The sequence below is a fragment of the Rissa tridactyla genome, chromosome 11 (assembly GCF_028500815.1).
Source record: "Rissa tridactyla isolate bRisTri1 chromosome 11, bRisTri1.patW.cur.20221130, whole genome shotgun sequence".
Classification (NCBI taxonomy): Eukaryota; Metazoa; Chordata; class Aves; order Charadriiformes; family Laridae; genus Rissa; species Rissa tridactyla.
Window position 1 is genome coordinate 10,562,381 of NC_071476.1, and position 17,741 is coordinate 10,580,121.

Here is a 17,741-nt window from a genome sequence, read left to right on the forward strand (position 1 = left end):
GCCATTTGGAGGAGCCGAGTGGCAGTGATGCGCACAGCCCCCGTCCCCCTGCAAATGGGGCACGTGAGCCAGTCGTGCGGCATTAGCTGCTCCACGTTGCAGACGGGCTGAATGCCACGTGCAGGCACGTTAACATGGAAAACACATTAGCCCCCACCGAGGAAACCTGAGCAAATTGGCCATGAGACGCAGTGTCCTGGGATTGAACATCGATGCCAGTCCCCGGGACACTGCAGTGGAGCTGAGCGCAGCCCGAGGAACGGGTTTGCTTCAATCCACCGCAGTCCCAGGCTGCCAAATGGACACCGGATCGGGAGCTGAACACCGGATCCCTTCCAGCTGAAGGGAGCCCATCACCCTGCTGCAGCCCCCGTGTCCCTGCACTTCAGCCCCCAGGCAGGGGCTGCTGTGGGTGGCTGTGGGTGCCACGGCCCTGGGGCCACTGCGACTCCCACACCACTGCCACCGCTGGCCACATCCCCCCGGGAGCAGCCCCACGGACACTGTCCCAGTGGCTCCGTGACCGTCCCGTGCCCCTGCGTGAGTGGGCGAGCACGTCAGCAGACAGCTTCTATCCTAAAACCGCCTCATTAAATATTAACCCCTGAGACGGAACATTTCTGGTCTCTCAGGGAAAGAGGCACATTTCCAACGCTCTCCTCTCCCTGATGCCCCATCACGCGTACTTGCACAAGGCTGGCACGCAGCCCCCCCCGGCCTGCGCGTCCCACCGGGCAGGGACACAGGGCTGTCCCCCTCGCTGGCCCTGCGGCGGGTCCCAACGGCCACCCTGGCCCCGTTCTCCCGGGGTGACGCTGGTGTGGGGCTTCGTGAGGGCAACTATGGGGTCAGGCAGCCCCCAGTCAGTGCTCTTTGCCAAATCCTGTCTGCACCCTGTGCGCTGCACCCTACACCCTGTGCCCTGCACCATTCGGCCTGCGCCCTGTGCCGTGCACCTTTCGCCCTGTGTCATTCACCATTCGCCCTGCGCTCAGGGAGGGAGCTGAGACATAGAATCATAAAATGGAGGAGAAGATCATCCCGGAGGAGAAGCCCCTGACAGCACAGGCTGGGGAAGGGCCATGGGGACGAGCAGGAGCGGTGGTCAGGAGCTGGAGGAGAAGAGCCTCGCTCGAGCGGAGATACACGCAGGGCATCCCTGCGTCACTGTGAAGCCTCCCCTGTGACAGCCGGGAGCCCGGTGCCCCGGCACAGGGACCGAGCTGCTCGGCAGCAGGGGCCGCGCTCTGCTCTGCCATGGGGACGAGCTGGGGACTGAGCCTCTCCTGCCACCCCCCCGGGCATTGCCTGCTGCAGCCCGTCCCCGGGACGGTGTGGGTCCAGCGTGGCTGTGGCAACGGGAGCAGCGGTGGAGGAAACGGGAGAGCAGCAGCACCTAGGCACATCAATAATGCATAAAATGCCAGCAGCAACAAAGGGAGAGAGGGACCAGAAGCGGGAGAACAGAGTATCACAGAGCTTTTTAATGGTCTTTTTCTATTAGTGTCAGCTCTGCAGCTGGTTCCAGGCAGGGGAAGTTTCCCCGGACGCCCCCAGAATTTCGGGAGAGGGGCCAAGCGTGCCCTCCTCAGCCAGGGCCGGCTCCCCGGCCCCGCAGCAGTGGCTGATGGTGGTCATAGGTCTGTGATGCTTTCAGGACTGGCAGGGTGGGGTGGCATGGCCCGGGGACGGTCCTGCCTGGCCAGGGAGCTGCAAGAGATGGTTGTGCTGCCCACGGCAAGCAGAGAGGCTGTGCTCGGCTTTGTTGGCCACGCTTCTTCTGTAACCCCGGAACCAGCCCACGTCTGAGGGAAACCCTCTGCTCTGGGTGACTCCGGGCATCTCCATGGACCTCACCTCTCTGCAGCCCTTGCCATGGCTGAGCATCACAGCCCCCTTCCCCCATGTTGGAGGGAATCTACAGACTCCCCATGCACAGCTCCATGGTTTCAGCCCCAAAATCCACCTCCCGAGCCCCATCGCAGGGTCACTGAAGGGTTTAAATAACGTTTTCCCCTTTCAGGGCTGCAGAAAGAGAGGGGTGGGTGGTGAACAGTGCGGTGCGGTGCAGTGTGATGTGGTGCAGTGCGGCATGGCGGGTACCACAGCTGCAACGTGCACGCCGAGGGGCCGGCTTCCCCATCGCTGGCTCTCTGTGCTTCCTTCAGACTGCTCCTTCCTCTGCATTTCCAAGGTATAGTTTCCAAAAACAATAATTATTTAAACCTCACAGAAAACCACAATCATAAACTCTTTTTGCTGCCCTTAGTTTAATATCCTAGCAGTCAGAAAATACAAGAAGATTGTTCTACAAATAGGTTCGCTGTGAAATGCAATTAGCCAGAATGAAGCCAATTACTGTTTTAATCATTGATATTCTGCGTAAAAAAAATATAGCAGGAGAAAAAATGGATATTTTACCAAACCAATGGGGACTGTATCCCAATCAGAAGCACGGTCCAAGTTTATCTCGCCCTCCGCAGTGTTGGCTGGTGTGACCGAGCCCCGGGGAGCCCCCATTAGCCCTGCAGGGCTGCAGGATGGGCCCGGGGGCAGCCGGGATGTGGCTGCTGCCCTCTCCCTCCCTGTGAGTGTGCCCACACCCCCCAGCCCTGCACGGGTGATGCTAGACACAAAAACCGTGTCTTGTTTGCCGACGGTGCTGCGGCTGTCCTGCCCACGGTTCACAAGAGATGCTCTTTTTGGGGATAAGCATCTTCAAGGGATGCCCAGACCCAGCATGCAGCGTTCCCCTTGCCAAAGCTTTTGCCAACCGACAGCTGGCAGTCGGGTGGGCTGGAGTCCCACTGGTCCCTGTAAGGACCTTCCCTCCCTGGGGACCTGCCCGGGCCCTGGTCACCTCTGTGAATGGCGAGGGGAGCCGGGGAAGCGAAGGCCACCTTCACCCTGGAGCCTCCCCTGCTCTGCCGCCCGGTGCCAGCTTGGGGCTGCCGCCCTCCAACACAGGACCCGGCGGTCTCCCCGGCAGATGCTGGCACTGCAGCAGCCCAGAGGCCCTGCAGACAGCCCAGGGCAAAATTTTTAATTCAGCATCACACTTCAACCTGAAATCTGAAAAAAATGAAAAAGGAATGACAAGATGTCAGTGTCCCCCAGCTTGCACAACCCAACGGCCAATGGCAGCTCCACGGAGCGGGGCAGTACTCGGTGGCATTTGGGACGCCCACCCTCCCCAGATCCCACTGCTGCTCCAGGGCTGTGACACTCGCTGCCAGAGGAGACCAAAGTGCTGAAAATCGGCTCATGTCACAGAGCTGCAACAAAAAAGAAAAAGGCCACTTGCTGTGGACTTGGGGAACTTGGCAGACTTGAGAGGGAGTATCCAAAATGTGAGATTTCAAGCACCCTTCCTCTACGCCTGGCAGAGAGTTGGACCACGTAGGAAACAGCCCTTTAAAAATTACAGATCTAAACACTTGAAAACATTTACAGTTTAAAAATCTCAACGGAGAACGCTCTTTCTCCAGCAGCAGTGGCAGCTCTGTACTGTTACGTGGCAGAATTGAGCCTGCAGCTTCCAAGCCAGCGCGGGGCGATGAGCCCGGGGAGGGATGCTGAGAGGAGAGGGGAACCCAGGCTGCTGCGGGTTGCTCCGAAAAACTGTCTGGGTACCCAGCTTGTTTAAAAGACATTCCGTTTGCTCCATCACATCAGCAGATGCAGCTGGTTTAGGTCTGCGTCGCCCTGAGGAGCCTGGCCAGCAGTGCCCCCCACCCAGGGAGGAGCAGGTGAAGGTGCCGGTACTGCCAAGGCCCCGCTTTGCAGCCACCCTGGCATTGACTGAGCATCCAGGGGCTGCGGCTCATCGGTCCCTCTTGTCTCTGCGCTCCTGGGGCTTACGCTGCTGGCTAATTAGTGAGGGTGTCGCTGCAAACAGCAAACGGCATTATTAGAATTCAGATTTTTAATGAAATCTATGGGAAGTACGTAATAAGTGCAATAAATTGTACTGTTTCCAAAAGCCACATCCTGCTGAACAGGTACCTGCCACCAAATTTGTCACAGTGACTCACATTTTGCAGCTCACAATTAATTGCTCCTGAAAAAGCCACAGTCTGAGAATCACTGGCTGAAACGTCTTGAGAAAATAAAGCCGAGCAGTGCCGGGGGGCCGGGGGGCAGCCGTGGGGGGCTCCCAGCTCTCCCCAAACACGGGAAAGGGCCTTGCAGATGCTCCTGTCTGCCAGCCCGCAATTAATAAATTATTGAGACAATCCTGAAGCAGGCAGATGAAAAGGGGGATGAAAGATGCGGGTGGAAGACAGACAGCCCCACTCTTCAGGGAGGGTCTCAGCCATCGCATCCAAAGCCCGTTCCAATCTCCTGCCGATCACTGCTGGTGCTGGCGGGGGGGTCACAGGGCCATGTCTCCTCACGGAGCCGAGCCTGGCTCCTTGCACTCGCGGGGGTGACCCATGCCCAGCTCCATCCCGTGGCTCCTTGGGGGGGCCGGGGCAGCAGGCAGGACGCCAGACCCCCAGCCGGGTTCAGGGCCAGGAGGGGCTGGGATGGAGTGGGGCACACAACTGCCGGGGAGCCCCCCACCACCCGCCCAGCTGTCAAAAACCCTCACAGCAGCAGCGACTTTAAGCAAAACTCATGAATAAAGAAACCGAGCAGCAAAATCAAAGTACGTAAGAGTCTCTTTAGCACAGCACCATCAAAAGGACCCTTAGTAATTCTGATTATTTTTATTATTTAAGAAGTGACAGCTCTTTTTTTTTTTTTGACAGAAAGAGAGGAACGGGAAAAGCGGGATCACAATATCACAAAATCAAAGCAGTTGGAGATGGAAAGACGTGATGTCTCAGGCTCCTGGCATCCTCCCCACAGCGGGAGGGGTGGCCATGTCCCCCGGCACACGGAATGCAGCCTGGCAGGGTGGAAGATCTGCTTCCCTCTTGTTCTGGGATTTGTTTTATTCTTTTGAAACATGTATTTCAGCTGCAAGAGGCTTTTCAACAGAATACTTGATGTTTCATTATGTCTCAAAGGTAACGCCGGCGCCACAGCTGAGCTCCTCGTTTCTGCAGCAGGTTATTGCAGTTTTGCCCATGGATCTGGAGTTCTCTCAGTCCTCACGGAGGGGTCGGGGCTGGGAGGGTTTCACAGGAGTAACCGTGCCCCGACGGCTGTTGGGTGTTTCCGTTACACGGGCCATAAAACGACACGGCACTGGGCATCTGAGCTGGGAGCGCCTTTCCTCCGCTGACTGCACCGTGTCTCACAGACAGTACTGGGACGTAATGAGTCCTCAGCTCGTTACCCGCCCGCTGGGTCCCCGGGCAGTCCCCAGGGACATGTCCCGGGGCTGCTGCCTCCCCTGGCCCCCCCGGGGTTCCCCATCTCCCCGGGGCCCCCTCCCCAGCCGTCCCGCGGGGCACACGGCCACCACCAGCCCTCTCGCTTGCCTGGGGATTGTTACTGCCAACGCAGCCGCGCGCCGTTGGGGTAAATCAAACTCCAGCAGGAAAATGACCGCCCCCAGGCAAAACTGGGCTTTACTGGTTTCACACATCCTCACGGAGCTTCACGCTGCAGCCTTGCCGGCCCTGGGCCGTGCCCCGCCGGCGGTGCCAGTGAGGGACCGGCGGCCGGGGGGCGGCGGCAGCCCAGGGACCCTCCCCCGCCGGGGCAGCCCCGCGGACCCGGGCAGCGTCCCTGTTGTAGGCGGCCGCCTCCGGGATCCCCGCGCCCCCCGGCACCCCCTGACCCCAGATCCACCCGGGCCCTCGTGGGCCCCTGGACCCTGCCGGGACCTCCGGACTCCCTGGACCCTCCCGGGGCTCGCATGCCGCCCGGACCCCCCGATCCTCTCGGGACCCTGAGAACCCCCGAGATCCCCAGTCTCCCCCAGACCCTACCGGGGCCTCCGTGCCCCTGCTCCCCCTGGAACCCCTCGGGACCCCCGGCCCCGCCCCAGCCCGCCCGGCCGACAGCGCTCCCCAGCGGCCGCGGGGCGCCGGGGCAGGGCGCGCGCCGCTCTCCCATTGGCCGGCGCCTCCCCGCTCCGTGCCCGCTCATTGGCTGCTGCCCGGGAACTTTGTTTCCTGGGCCGTTGCCCCGCCCTTTTGCCCCGCCATTGGCTGCTGCTATAACCCCGCCCCCTATGACGTAACGGGGCGGGATGCTTCTGATTTGGCTTTTCTGGTTGGGAGCGCGCGGCCGCCCGCGGTACGTGATTGGTGCGCGGCGTTCGGTCCGCTGATTGGACGTGTCTCCCGCCCCTGTTTTCCCTACGGCCTGTTCCGTTTTACGTGAGGTCAGTTCCGGTCCTCTCCCCGGGTCACGCCTCACGTGACCCGCGCCGCAAGCGGCGCGGGACGCCCGCGCGCAGCCAATCCCGGCGCGCCTGGCTTCCTCCATTCAAAGTCGGCGGGCGCGGCGACCAATCGCAGGGTGCGCCCGCCCCCGCGAGCGCTGACGGGCGTGGGGGACGGCCAATGGGGCGCGGCGGGGCCTATCCGGGGCGGCAGCGGCGGGGCTCAGCGGCGCTGCGAGGCGGCGATGGCGGAGCGGGGCGGCGGCGGCGGTGCGGGGTCCGGCGGCGGCGAGGGCGAGGCGGCGGCGGAGCGGTACGGCGGCGAGCTCAGGTACCGTGCGGCGGCGGGGGCGGGCTCTCGCGGCGGCCGCGGCCCGGCCCGGCCTTCTCTTCCCGCCGCGGCCTTCCCGCCGTGGGCCTGGCCTGCGCCCGGCGGGGGAGCGGGCTTGGGCCGGAGCCGGGGCCTGGGCCTGGGCGGGGGCGCGGTCCGCGGGCCGGGGCGGGCCGGGGCGGGCGGCCCGGCAGGAGCGGCTCTCGCCGCCTCCATTTTCTGTCCCCGCGTGCAGCCGGCGCAGGGACGAACCCCGCGGGACGGGCCGGGCTGGGCTGGGCTGGCGCTCCGCTCCCGGTCGCGGAGCTGGGCTGCCGGCGGGCCCGGCGGGTCCTCTTCGGCAGCTGCACCGTCCCCGGGCGCCCTGGGCGCCGCTGGCGGCCCGGGTGATCGCAGCAGGGGCTGCCCCGCGTCCGGGCGCCGAGCCGCGGGTGTGTTGCCGTTCACCTTCTCATAACCTTTGTTTTTTTCAATTTTGAGTCATCATGCCAACATTGGTATTGCACTGGCACTAAATGGTGGGCAAAATTGTTTCCCTGAGAGCAGCAGAAGAGCATTTGTTGGTTCCAAAGGTGAACGTTTTTTTTCTATATATACATTTACAAAGCTCCCCGTGTAGCGGGTTGGGTGGCACAGCGGGCTTAGTGCGATGGTCAGAGCTCAGACCCTACCACAAGTCACAAATGCAAAGGATGTAGGTAGTCTTGAGAGGCACTCGTGCTACAGAATAACTAAAACCCTTGGCATGATTGACAGCCGTTGCTTGAGAAGTCTAGGATGTGTGTGCAGACAGGAATCGGAGCTGCAGGTTGTGTTGAAGGAGCTTTGGCAGATCTGGACGTGGGTCTGCAACGCCTGCCTACCCTGATCCCAGCTGTAGGTTATCTATTTCTGCCCAAACCACCACAATTTCCATGAGTAAAAATTAACAGCTGGGGACTAACGAGTTGCGAAGGGGAAGAAGCTATTGAAGTAGTTGCACGCTTAACTTTGTTTATTCAAACTTGGCATTTTTTCCACACCCTTTTGATTTTTATTAGGGTTTTTCTCTGTTTATTGTAAGACTTGATTTTCCTACAGCTAAGCAGCAAATGAAAATGAACTTTGTTTCCATCTGGCCTTATCCACAGAATGGCCCAGCAGCAAGCACTGAGATTCCGTGGCCCAGCTCCCCCACCAAACGCAGTCATGAGAGGCCCGCCGCCTCTCATGCGACCACCTCCACCTTTTGGCATGATGCGAGGTCCTCCTCCGCCACCTCGCCCCCCTTTTGGACGTCCTCCATTTGATCCAAACATGCCTCCGATGCCACCTCCAGGAGGCATTCCTCCACCGATGGGACCTCCACATTTACAGGTAACAAATGGGAGATTCTCTTCATTTATTGAGTTGGGATTTAGGGGTTTTTCTTGTTTGTTTTCCCATGTGGAAATAGTAAGAGGAGACATTAAAATGGATGAAAAAATTAGCAGGGCATGACGAAAACATAAGGCTCACACATGGTGTTATGAAATTAATGCATACCTGTGGTATGTAAATGCAACTTCTGTTTATCTCCTTGAGGCAATTCTAAATTAATCAATTATGCATTTAGGATATGCTCACCAGCAGTGTCTTTACTGCAACCTGATGGTGTAGGTGCCCCGTGGCCTTGCAGAATGCAAGATTCAGCTGTGCTCGGATTTCTGAATGCCTGAAAGCAGGCATGTGAAGTACACATCAGCCTTCAAGGGTTGTCTTCATTCTGCCTGCATCCTCTTAGTGAGGTAATGATGGACGCACGCAAAAACTGACGGGGAAGGTACATATGAATTCCGTGTGGGTTCCAGCATGAGCCGCACCTGCCGTTGCTGTGGTAGTTTGTTATTACTGATCACCAAGGGCTTGGGCAGGTAGCAATTCTGAGAAGCAGGTATATAATCATTGAGGTGGTGTGTTTTGTTTCAGCACTGTGTTCAGGAGGGAGCATTGTTTGTAATACACTAGAAATTGTCAACACCCTCACAAAGGAAAACTTAACGTTTGGAAAAATGATTAAGAGTAGCCTCAGTTTTTGACTGTAGCAGCTGCAGGTGGCCCTTGTGCTCTTGGCAGAGGGAGAATAGTCTTTGTTTATTGTTGTTGTGTTTTGTGGTTTTTGTTTTGTTTTTTTTTTTAAAAACTTACAGCATTCCTAGCATCTATGGGCATAGTGTGAGCCGGTTGGGCTCAAGTAAGGTAGATTTCTGTCTCTATTTCATGGTGATGTATGTTTAAGTTCTTTTGCCTACTTTTCAGAGACTCTGACAGTTTCAAAGGTACAGCACATTTGGGAATAAGAAATGTATTGTTTTAATAGTGTTGTAGGAGTACAGTGCTATTAGGGCAGTGTAATTACTATGTGGGACTGCAGGCGGGCCTGTCAGGAGGTGAATAGTACTCTGTGGTTTATAAATAATGGTTTAAACCCACTAATTGTAATAGAATAGTGAAAACTTTAGTGCTGTGAAATTTATTTTAAAATGTAGGGATGTGGGCATGATGGAAAGACAACATGCTGACATGGGTTATTTCATGGGATTTTAGGCCCTGCTTTGCATGTGGTTTTTGGCAGCGGGGCTGTGGGAACTTTGTTCCACATTACTCAACGCAGGCTGGTTCACTGTGTCGCTCTGCAGACAGCTTTGGGGGAAATGGAGGGAGTGGGATGAGAGGATGCAAAGAAGCAGTGAGTACAGGAACAAGGACTTAGCTGAACTTCATCTGCAATAAACTAACATCAAATTGTAGTTTAATTTTGTGTGCTATCATCATTCCGAGCACAAGATTTCAGGAAGAAAACAGTGCGTGTTTTCCGTAGCAGTTTTCCCTGCATCTTCTCAAATGTAAAGCGTGTTGTTAGAACTTGGGCTGCTCGGGGAGGTGTGAAGTAGTAGCTGTTCATTTTATTGAAACATTCTCAGCTGAACAGAAGTCCTGTGGAATTGACTGAAACAGAACGTTTGAGGGATGTAAACAGCCCCTCTCACGTTGTGCAATGTCATCTTTTCTCTTCCTTCTGTTCAGTGCTTGGTGCCTTGTTCTATGGTACGTTTTCATGCTCAAAGCTTAAGTTTATTTAAGGCTATTTCCACCTACGGTGCCTTTGTTCTGGTGCTTTATGATCCCATTTTTCTTCTTGGTGTTAATATTCGTGTGCCCATGCACTAGCTTGAAAGCTCTGACGCAGTGAAGAGTGTGAGAATGTGCAGGGGAACTGGGACTGAGAGGGGAGAGCAGGATCTTGCTGCCTTCTCATAGTTTCAAGGATCAGCCAGAGTTAATGTGAAGCCCCAAGCCTACCTGCTGCTGTCTCCTTCATTTGTGATTTGTATTCCGAATGTGTTTCAGCTCTTACATCGTAGCTCTTTTATCGTGCCATGCAATAAGCATGTCTTCTACAACTTGTTACCATACATGGGAGTCCATGCACCAAGTGTGTCTAAATTGTTCATGCCGTGTCAGCACTGTGCTCTGCTTTGCACCAAATGTTTGGTTTTTAGCTCCTCGTCCTGCTTCTGGTGCAAGGGGGACACAATGTCGAAAGGTTCTGTGGTAGAAACAGAGGAGAGGGTGTGCTTAGAGCAGAGCTGAAGGGTGTCCTGGACCCTGGCATCACCTCCTCACTCCCAGGACTGCCCTGGAACATTCTAACCCCCGCCTCTTTGTGGGGTTTTTTTTGGGTTTTTTTTTTTTTTGGTTGGAAAGCAGCTACAGCAAGGAAAAGTGATCTCTACTGGATTCTTCTTACAGGTTGTAGAGAGGTAAAAAGAAAGATCATCTCGTGGTCAGGTGGAGGAGCTGTGGAGAAGAAATAAGGAAGGAAAGAAAGGCTGTAGTTACCTTAATGGCTTTTTTTTCTTTTCTTTTTTTTTTTTTCTTCTTTCTGTGACACTGGATTTCCTGCACACATCCTGGCTTCAGCAGAGCCCTAGTCTTCCTGCATCTCTGCCTTTCACTCTCAGGCCTGGCAGTTACAAGTGCAGAGCTGGAAGGTTTTCACCAGTGAGCTCTCTTGGTATTGCCTTTGTGAAGAGGAAATCTTTTGCATAACAAGTTCAATAGAACTGGGTGATAGAGATAATTAGGTCAGTTGTGGGTGTATGCAGAATAAGTTAAAGAACTTGGTGGATTTTTCAACCGTCTTTTTTATAGGGAAGTATTCACTATACGTGTTATGCACAGGACATTTCATAACCGTCCAAATAAACAAGTAGAATAAAACACCTTAATGTACCTTGAATTAGAAAGCAGGTGTTCAGGCTTTCAGGTAACCGTGGTGTGCAGGGCAGGCCTGCATTTCTTATGTTGATGCAATAACGAAAATGTAATTTTTTTTTAAATAGCACTAGTTAGAATTTTAGTTAATGGGAAGTTGAGAAACATAATGGATTTGGATTGTAATGAAATCTGCTGCTCTGCTGTGCTAATAAATTGGATGCTTGCTTGTAATTTTTTTTTTATATGTATTTCTTTGCTGTGGGGGTTGTTGTGTAACTGTTTAGTGGTATATTTGATTCACAGCTGGGGATCTCTGAGTGGCAGTTACTCAGGAACAGTTCTTGCATTGGGATGTTTTCGCCTTTTCAGGAGAGGAGTTTTCTCTAACCTGACTTCTTTTCATGCCACTTCTTTTCTGATGCTTTGTGTTTATGTTAGCATCTCAGCAGTGAAGTGCGTACTGCAGCTGTTCTACCATAGATGGTGGCTCCTCAGGAAGCGCATTCTCTGAGCTGGTAGTGTTAGGTTGTTAATGAAGCTCTCAAGACTGGTAGAGTTAACCCTGCTATAGGTGTACTGTCTACTGATGCTGTAATAAAGGAAAACTCTGCTTTAAAATAATAATATTATTATTATCATCATTGTTATTGTTATTATATGCCTTTAGAGACCACCATTTATGCCTCCTCCCATGGGTAGCATGCCACCACCTCCTGGTATGATGTTCCCTCCAGGAATGCCACCAGTCACTGCCCCTGGAACACCAGCAATGCCCCCAGCTGAGGAGATATGGGTAGAAAACAAAACTCCAGATGGCAAGGTAAGATTATTACCAGGAACAATGAAGTAATAGGTATTTATTGCTGTTGTGAGCGTGTTGTCACACACGGTCTTACACTGTGGTAAAATCCTACACTCTTGTCTATCCTTTTATTAATTATTTTTAAACCAGGAGGAAATGGACCATTTATAAATGCTGCTCCTCCAGATAAGCAGTTGTTTGACAGTGATATTCTTAAATTGTAGGTCTATTTCTATAATGCGCGTACTCGTGAGTCAGCGTGGACTAAGCCAGATGGGGTGAAAGTTATTCAGCAGTCGGAGCTGACACCGATGCTGGCTGCGCAGGCACAGGCGCAGGCCCAGGCACAAGCAGTAGGTGCCTCCACACCCACCACCAGTAGCCCTGCATCTGCAGCGTCTCCATCCACGTCCTCCAGTACTCAGTCCTCCACAACCTCCACCACAACCACAGCCACTTCAGTCTCACAGACCATCTCCAGTGAGTAACTGAGGTTTCCTCCAGCTTTGTGATGGTGGGGAGCAGATGGTGGGGATGCTGCTTTGGGGAATTACTGCAGCAAAAACTTGGTATCCAGGAGGAAGTTGTTTCAACATAAAGTGGAGTATGAGTTTAAAGTACAGTATTTAATCCAGAAGAACCTTGCATGCAAACCTTCCCCCCTAGCCTGAAAGAGCTACTTCAGGAGAGTAACACTAGACCAGTATACAACCCTTTTTCTTTAGGTCTTTATATATTTTTCTTCTGCTGTTATCACATCATCTCAAAGCTACTATGCATCCATTTCCTTTTGACTGTAGATGAAGCTAAATTGCTTTTAAAAAAGTATCTCACAAGAAAAGTTAATCTGAGGTAGAAGTTATAGCTGTAGCAATTTCCTCTTTGTTTCCAAAATGGCATCTGTTTCTCTAAGAGCCTGTATCTGTGAGTGTGGCTCCTGGGTTGCCCACAATGGTTGATTGCAGACTAGAGCTGCTTCTGGTGTATTACTTTTATTAGTGTTCTTCTGACTAAGCCTCGTAAATTCCCATTATCTAGAGTTGCACAAAAGAGGAAGAAGAAAGTCCTTAGAGCCATTATTGTTCGAATAATAGTCTGAGGGTTACAGCTGTTCACGTGGGCTGAGCCTTTCCTTCCAAGGGTTTGCCCACTGAGGGAACCTCAAGAGGGAAGGGGACTGAATTTATGCAGCGTGCACATAATGCATGTTTAGACGTGGTATCCGCATATAATATAAATAGTATGATTTATAGTACACTTTGGCATATCCATGCTAACACAGTGCCTCTACTGCATCTATACAGAGACGTATCTTCTGTGCTATTTGCACGTGAGCGTGTCACCAGCAAACAGCGAGTGAGATCACCTAGCATGAAGGAAGCAAGGCACGCTAGCTAAGGAGCAGCTCGGTTAGTGTCAGTGTCCTCATGCAGGGCTCCCCAAAGCACAGCATTTATGCTGATCAGAAATCCTGTTGTTTGACAGTCTTGGTCATTGTAGCTGCGCTGGCAGAAATGTTGCACCGAGTCAGGCCAAAGAGTCTGCAAAAGATGAGGAATTGCTGAACTGTTCTAACTCCAGCTGTAGTGTATAGTTACATCCCCTGGAATTATTGCATCTTTTCCCTGTAACAGGTGAGACAAGTCAAGCTTAACTCACCATTTAACCCAAACCTGAGAGATCTGTCTGTGAAAGGGAGTCAAATTTAGGTAACCCTCAAATTATGCTTTCAGTTAACACCAGAGGGAGGACAGATCATTGGAGTAGCACATAATTTGTATTGCTCAAAGCTTTTTAGGGTTTTTATTTTATTTGAGAGGTAACTTAGTACTGTGTCCAGCTGCTTTGTTGAAATCCGGTCTACTCTAACCGTTTTGCTGAGTAACAAGAATTGTGCAGGAGGTGAATGTTAGCTTTGGGCCTAACGCCAGGCTTTTGAGAACTGATCTTGGAATAGCACTTTATGCGCCTTCTCTGGAGCAAAATTTCCTAATATCCAGCACTGAGAGTCTGTCCCACTTCTGCCTGTTCTACCTGCTAAACTTTGTCTTTGCTTTCAAGAACTGTTACTGTTGGTGTCTGTCCCTTAGGTGACAAAATTTTATCATTTGAAACTCTCTTACAACTTTTATAATTCTTAGACTTGGCCTGTAAAAAAAACAACAACTGGGACTTCTGGCTGAGCTTCATTCTTGTCTGGTACTGATTTGACTGAGGCCTTTAAAGAAATCGCATACTGACTGTCTGCTCTGTTTCCCTAAATTTTAGGCAGTGCTAAGAGCTTTCACCCTTTCTGAAACACTTAACAACAGATCCAAAATCTTTATTTAAATGTGTTAATACCGGTACGTTATTGGGAATGCTTCCGATAGTCATTAAATACTGAAAATGCACAGTATGCCCATATATAATATGGGCATAAATTAGTGTGGTTTCTTTTCTTTTTTTAATTAGCTTATTTTTACAACAGTTTCTCTTCCCCTCCACCTAATCGTACAGTGTAAATTTGCAAGGCTGGTCGATGAGTTTAATCGGTCATGTCTGTAGTGCTTGCCCGTGCTTTGGTGCGCAGCACTGTTTATTCTCAGCTAAGTGCTGATTTCAATCATGCTGCAAGGATTATGGAATTGAATGCTAGTAGTGTATTTTCCCACTGGGAGGCACTGAAGACCAAGAAAGTTCTTGCAGCTTCTGAACAAAAATATTTTCCTTTTCCTTGCTTATTTATACATTTTTTAATTGGCGTTTTTGTGTTCTTGGATTACAGCTTAATAAGCATAATTTTAGCCAGACTGTTGTCATGTGCATGCTGCTGCCATTATTGTTAAAAAGCAGAACCTGTGTTCATTTAAACATAAGAACAACCTTTTTCCATTTGAAACTCTCTGTAACATTCCCTTTCTATTTTTCTGAACAGGGATACAGAGGCTGTATTTGTCCTTTGGTGCACCCTTGCTACTGCTATAGAGACTTGTTAGGTGTAAAGAATGGGCCAAAGTCAAATTTGAAATTGACTTTCTTTGTGAATATTTAATTTACAGAGAAGGCAATGGTTTTTTTGTCCAAGAGTGTCTTCCTGCTGGTTATATCTAAGCGTATCTGCTTATGTGATGTCTGTTGGGAAACAGAGAGCCAGTATGTTTGCAGCAAATATATTGTAGTGTCTAAGATACAAGGTGTTCTTTGTGTTTTTTTATCAGCACCTACCACACAAGACCAGACCCCGAGTTCGGGTGTTTCAGTTGCCACACCATCAGTCAGTGTTTCAACCTCTGCTCCTTCTGCTACACCTGTGCAGACTGTACCCCAGCCAGTCCCACAGACATTGCCTCCTGCAGTTCCTCATGCAGTACCTCAACCAACTGCAGCAATTCCTGCTTTTCCACCAGTAATGGTACCTCCATTTCGTGTCCCCCTTCCTGGCATGCCTATTCCACTTCCAGGTAAATTGGCGAACTGTAATTGTCTTGTCCGCTACATGTCCATGTTGTCAATTTGTTTGCACTCATGTGTCCACTGTGTACGGAACTTGCCTGAATCCTCTCCACTCAGAGTATTTTTGAAAGAATTCAGGGTTAGCAGACGGACTTTTTAATTTACAAAGAACACAAAATTTTTTTGACTTCTAGTTGTTTGATACACATAGCAGAAAACAGCCACATTTAAGCGTGTAAACATTTTTCTTCTGGATGATAGCAAAATTGCACTAAACAGTTCTTAATCTCATGGCACGTGTCTGTCTTGTCATCCTATTTAAAAAAAAAAGTGAGCTTCTGGGCAGAATATTGTAGCGCTATATTCTACTAATTGCAATATTGCTATAATTTTTTCTACTTGCTTGATTTAGACCTTAAGTCTTGTGCATAAATATTTATTAGGACATGGATGATAGCTGAAAGAAAGTAAAAGAAATATATTTATAAGCAGGAAAGTTTACCATTCAGATGCATTACCCCTGAATGATGATAGGTGTTTGCACTCTCAATTATGATGCTGAACGCTTATGCAAAATGTTGAGGTTTAAACTGAGGACAGTAATGAAAGGCATTCAAGATGTGAGGGCATTATTCAGAGGCTTTAGGTGTAAAGACCATTGAGAAGAAATCTTAGATGGCAGCCTGCTGGTTCCTAGGTAAATTGTATTTTCTGAAGTTCTTGTAAAAATATTTAGATACTTAAGGAATTAGTTTTAGACTGGGAAATCTTGCTGTTTGCTGCAGAGGTCCTCCTGAGAGGTTGCTAAAGCCACTCATTGCTTAAATACCCCATTTCAGTTTGTGTGTGGATACAGTTGAGTTCCTCTCCTAGTACCAAAGTGGTTAACATTTTTTCAGTGTGCAGCAGCACTAAATATATACCAAGAGCTGATGATTTTCTGTTGCACAGGAAAATTTGAGACTGCAGTTGTATTAGATACAAGTTAGTTTCTGATTAAGAATTACAAAGAAGCAGCTCTGAGCAACATCCTCACAATTTTTGACTCTTCGTACAAGCTGAGCGAGGTGACTTCTTTCCTGCTGTCCTTTTAATGCTTGATCCAGTCTGTATGAAGGGAGGCCTTTACCTTCCATCAAATGGGTTGGATGGAATGTAATCCTTTATAATGCTTCTTTGATAAAGGATATAGCATCAAAGTAGTTAAAATGGGTATTAGTTCTGCTGGCTAGAAGAGAGGACCAACTTTTAGTTGCCTCTGCTTTTAGGGTAATCTAAAATAACTGGGTGAAACTACTGTAATCCGTAACTTGCTTGAGAAGGAAATTGCAGTGTTAACTCACTGTTTTAAGACAGGAAAAACAATACTATTCTGAACATGATATTCAAGGCTGAACAAAACATGGATAAAGGATAGAGGGAGAATTCTGCTGTTGTATGTTTGTGAGGCTTGGAAGAAGAATAAAAAGGGTTAAGCCCTAAAGGTGGTCAGCTGAATGTCTTTAACTGCAATTTCTGACATTGCCAGCGAGGGATCAGTGTAGAGTGGAGGGTCTTTGTGTACCTTGAAGGATATAATCATTTACTCAAGTGTGAGCTGTTGAGTGAGATGTGGATGGTCAAAGCAGCAAAGAGGGCCAGTGAAAATGGCTACGCTGGGGGTGTGCTTGGGTTGGGTTTTTATAAGTTCTCAGTCAAGGTTTTGTGAGTAGTGCAATGCAGAAGTAAAGACAGAGCAAGAACGTTGATTTTTTCCCCTTCTTAAACTCGTTTTTGAAAATTATTTTTTTCAGAACTTGCCTGGTAGCAAGTCTCAGATGTGGCCTCTTCTCCTGTTCTTCCAGTGAGATGAGCCTTCTGGGTGTAAGCCCTAGTAGGTAGGAAGGATACCAAGCAGGAAAGTGCGTGCTTCCACTAACAAGTCCAATATGTCATTTTGCCAGATGACAGAATAAAATCAGTCTACTTCTTTCGGCTAATTCTGGCTTGAGTTGGTTGTAATGGTCTATAAACACTGTAAAAGAACAGGAAACCTTTAAAATACTTTACAGTAACAAGAAACTAAAGAGAAGTCAAAATGAGTTCCTGGCAGTAGAAGGTGAAGTCAGAAAGGCTCACAGAGTTCCCTGTGTAGGTGTTTGGAGCTTTTAGCAGCAGATACAGCACCAGCCTGATTGCTTTTGGATTACAGAGACAGAGCTGAACAATGCCCTTGTCAAGTGATTTCAAAGTTAATCTCTGTATTATACTATAGCAAGACGGAATAATGGAAGAGTTGATTAGTGATACCTCATAATCTCAGAATTTAAAAAGTAAGTCTGCTTTCTCTTAATTCATACGTTAAAAGTCAGTTGTATGTTTGAGAATGAACTTGGCAGAGGACACAGCTTGGGTATTTGCTACGTCTTATCTGCGCTGCAGTATCTCTAATTTCAGTGATCCCGCAGATGGCATTATTTATACTGACCCAGTTTTAAGACATGCTGTAACTTCCTTAACAAAACGAATTTTCAGATTCATTTTCAATTACATAACATGACACACCCCCCCCAAATTTAGACAAACATTTCATTCAGTGCTGTTTGAGTCAATGTTTTTGTGTCTCAATTCATACTTTTTTTATAAAAATAGTTTTGTATTCTTTCATTGAA

General features: G+C 50.0%; 1 protein-coding gene across 5 annotated transcripts in view; it reads left to right on the top strand.

Annotated features, from left to right (window-relative positions):
* The first annotated feature begins 6,481 nt into the window (after nt 1-6,481).
* The window catches only part of TCERG1 (transcription elongation regulator 1), a 34,971-nt gene continuing 23,711 nt past the window's right edge, over nt 6,482-17,741 (top strand). For 3 of the 5 annotated variants that reach the window (XM_054217325.1, XM_054217326.1, XM_054217327.1), the window contains exons 1-5: nt 6,482-6,614; nt 7,745-7,970; nt 11,521-11,673; nt 11,880-12,135; nt 14,856-15,098. In XM_054217325.1, the coding sequence (XP_054073300.1) occupies nt 6,529-6,614; nt 7,745-7,970; nt 11,521-11,673; nt 11,880-12,135; nt 14,856-15,098 (964 nt within the window). In that variant the 5' untranslated portion in view covers nt 6,482-6,528. Of the gene's footprint in view, nt 6,615-6,943; nt 7,187-7,744; nt 7,971-11,520; nt 11,674-11,879; nt 12,136-14,855; nt 15,099-17,741 lie in introns of those variants that run through there. The other 2 variants (XM_054217328.1, XM_054217329.1) reach the window with 2 other exon arrangements.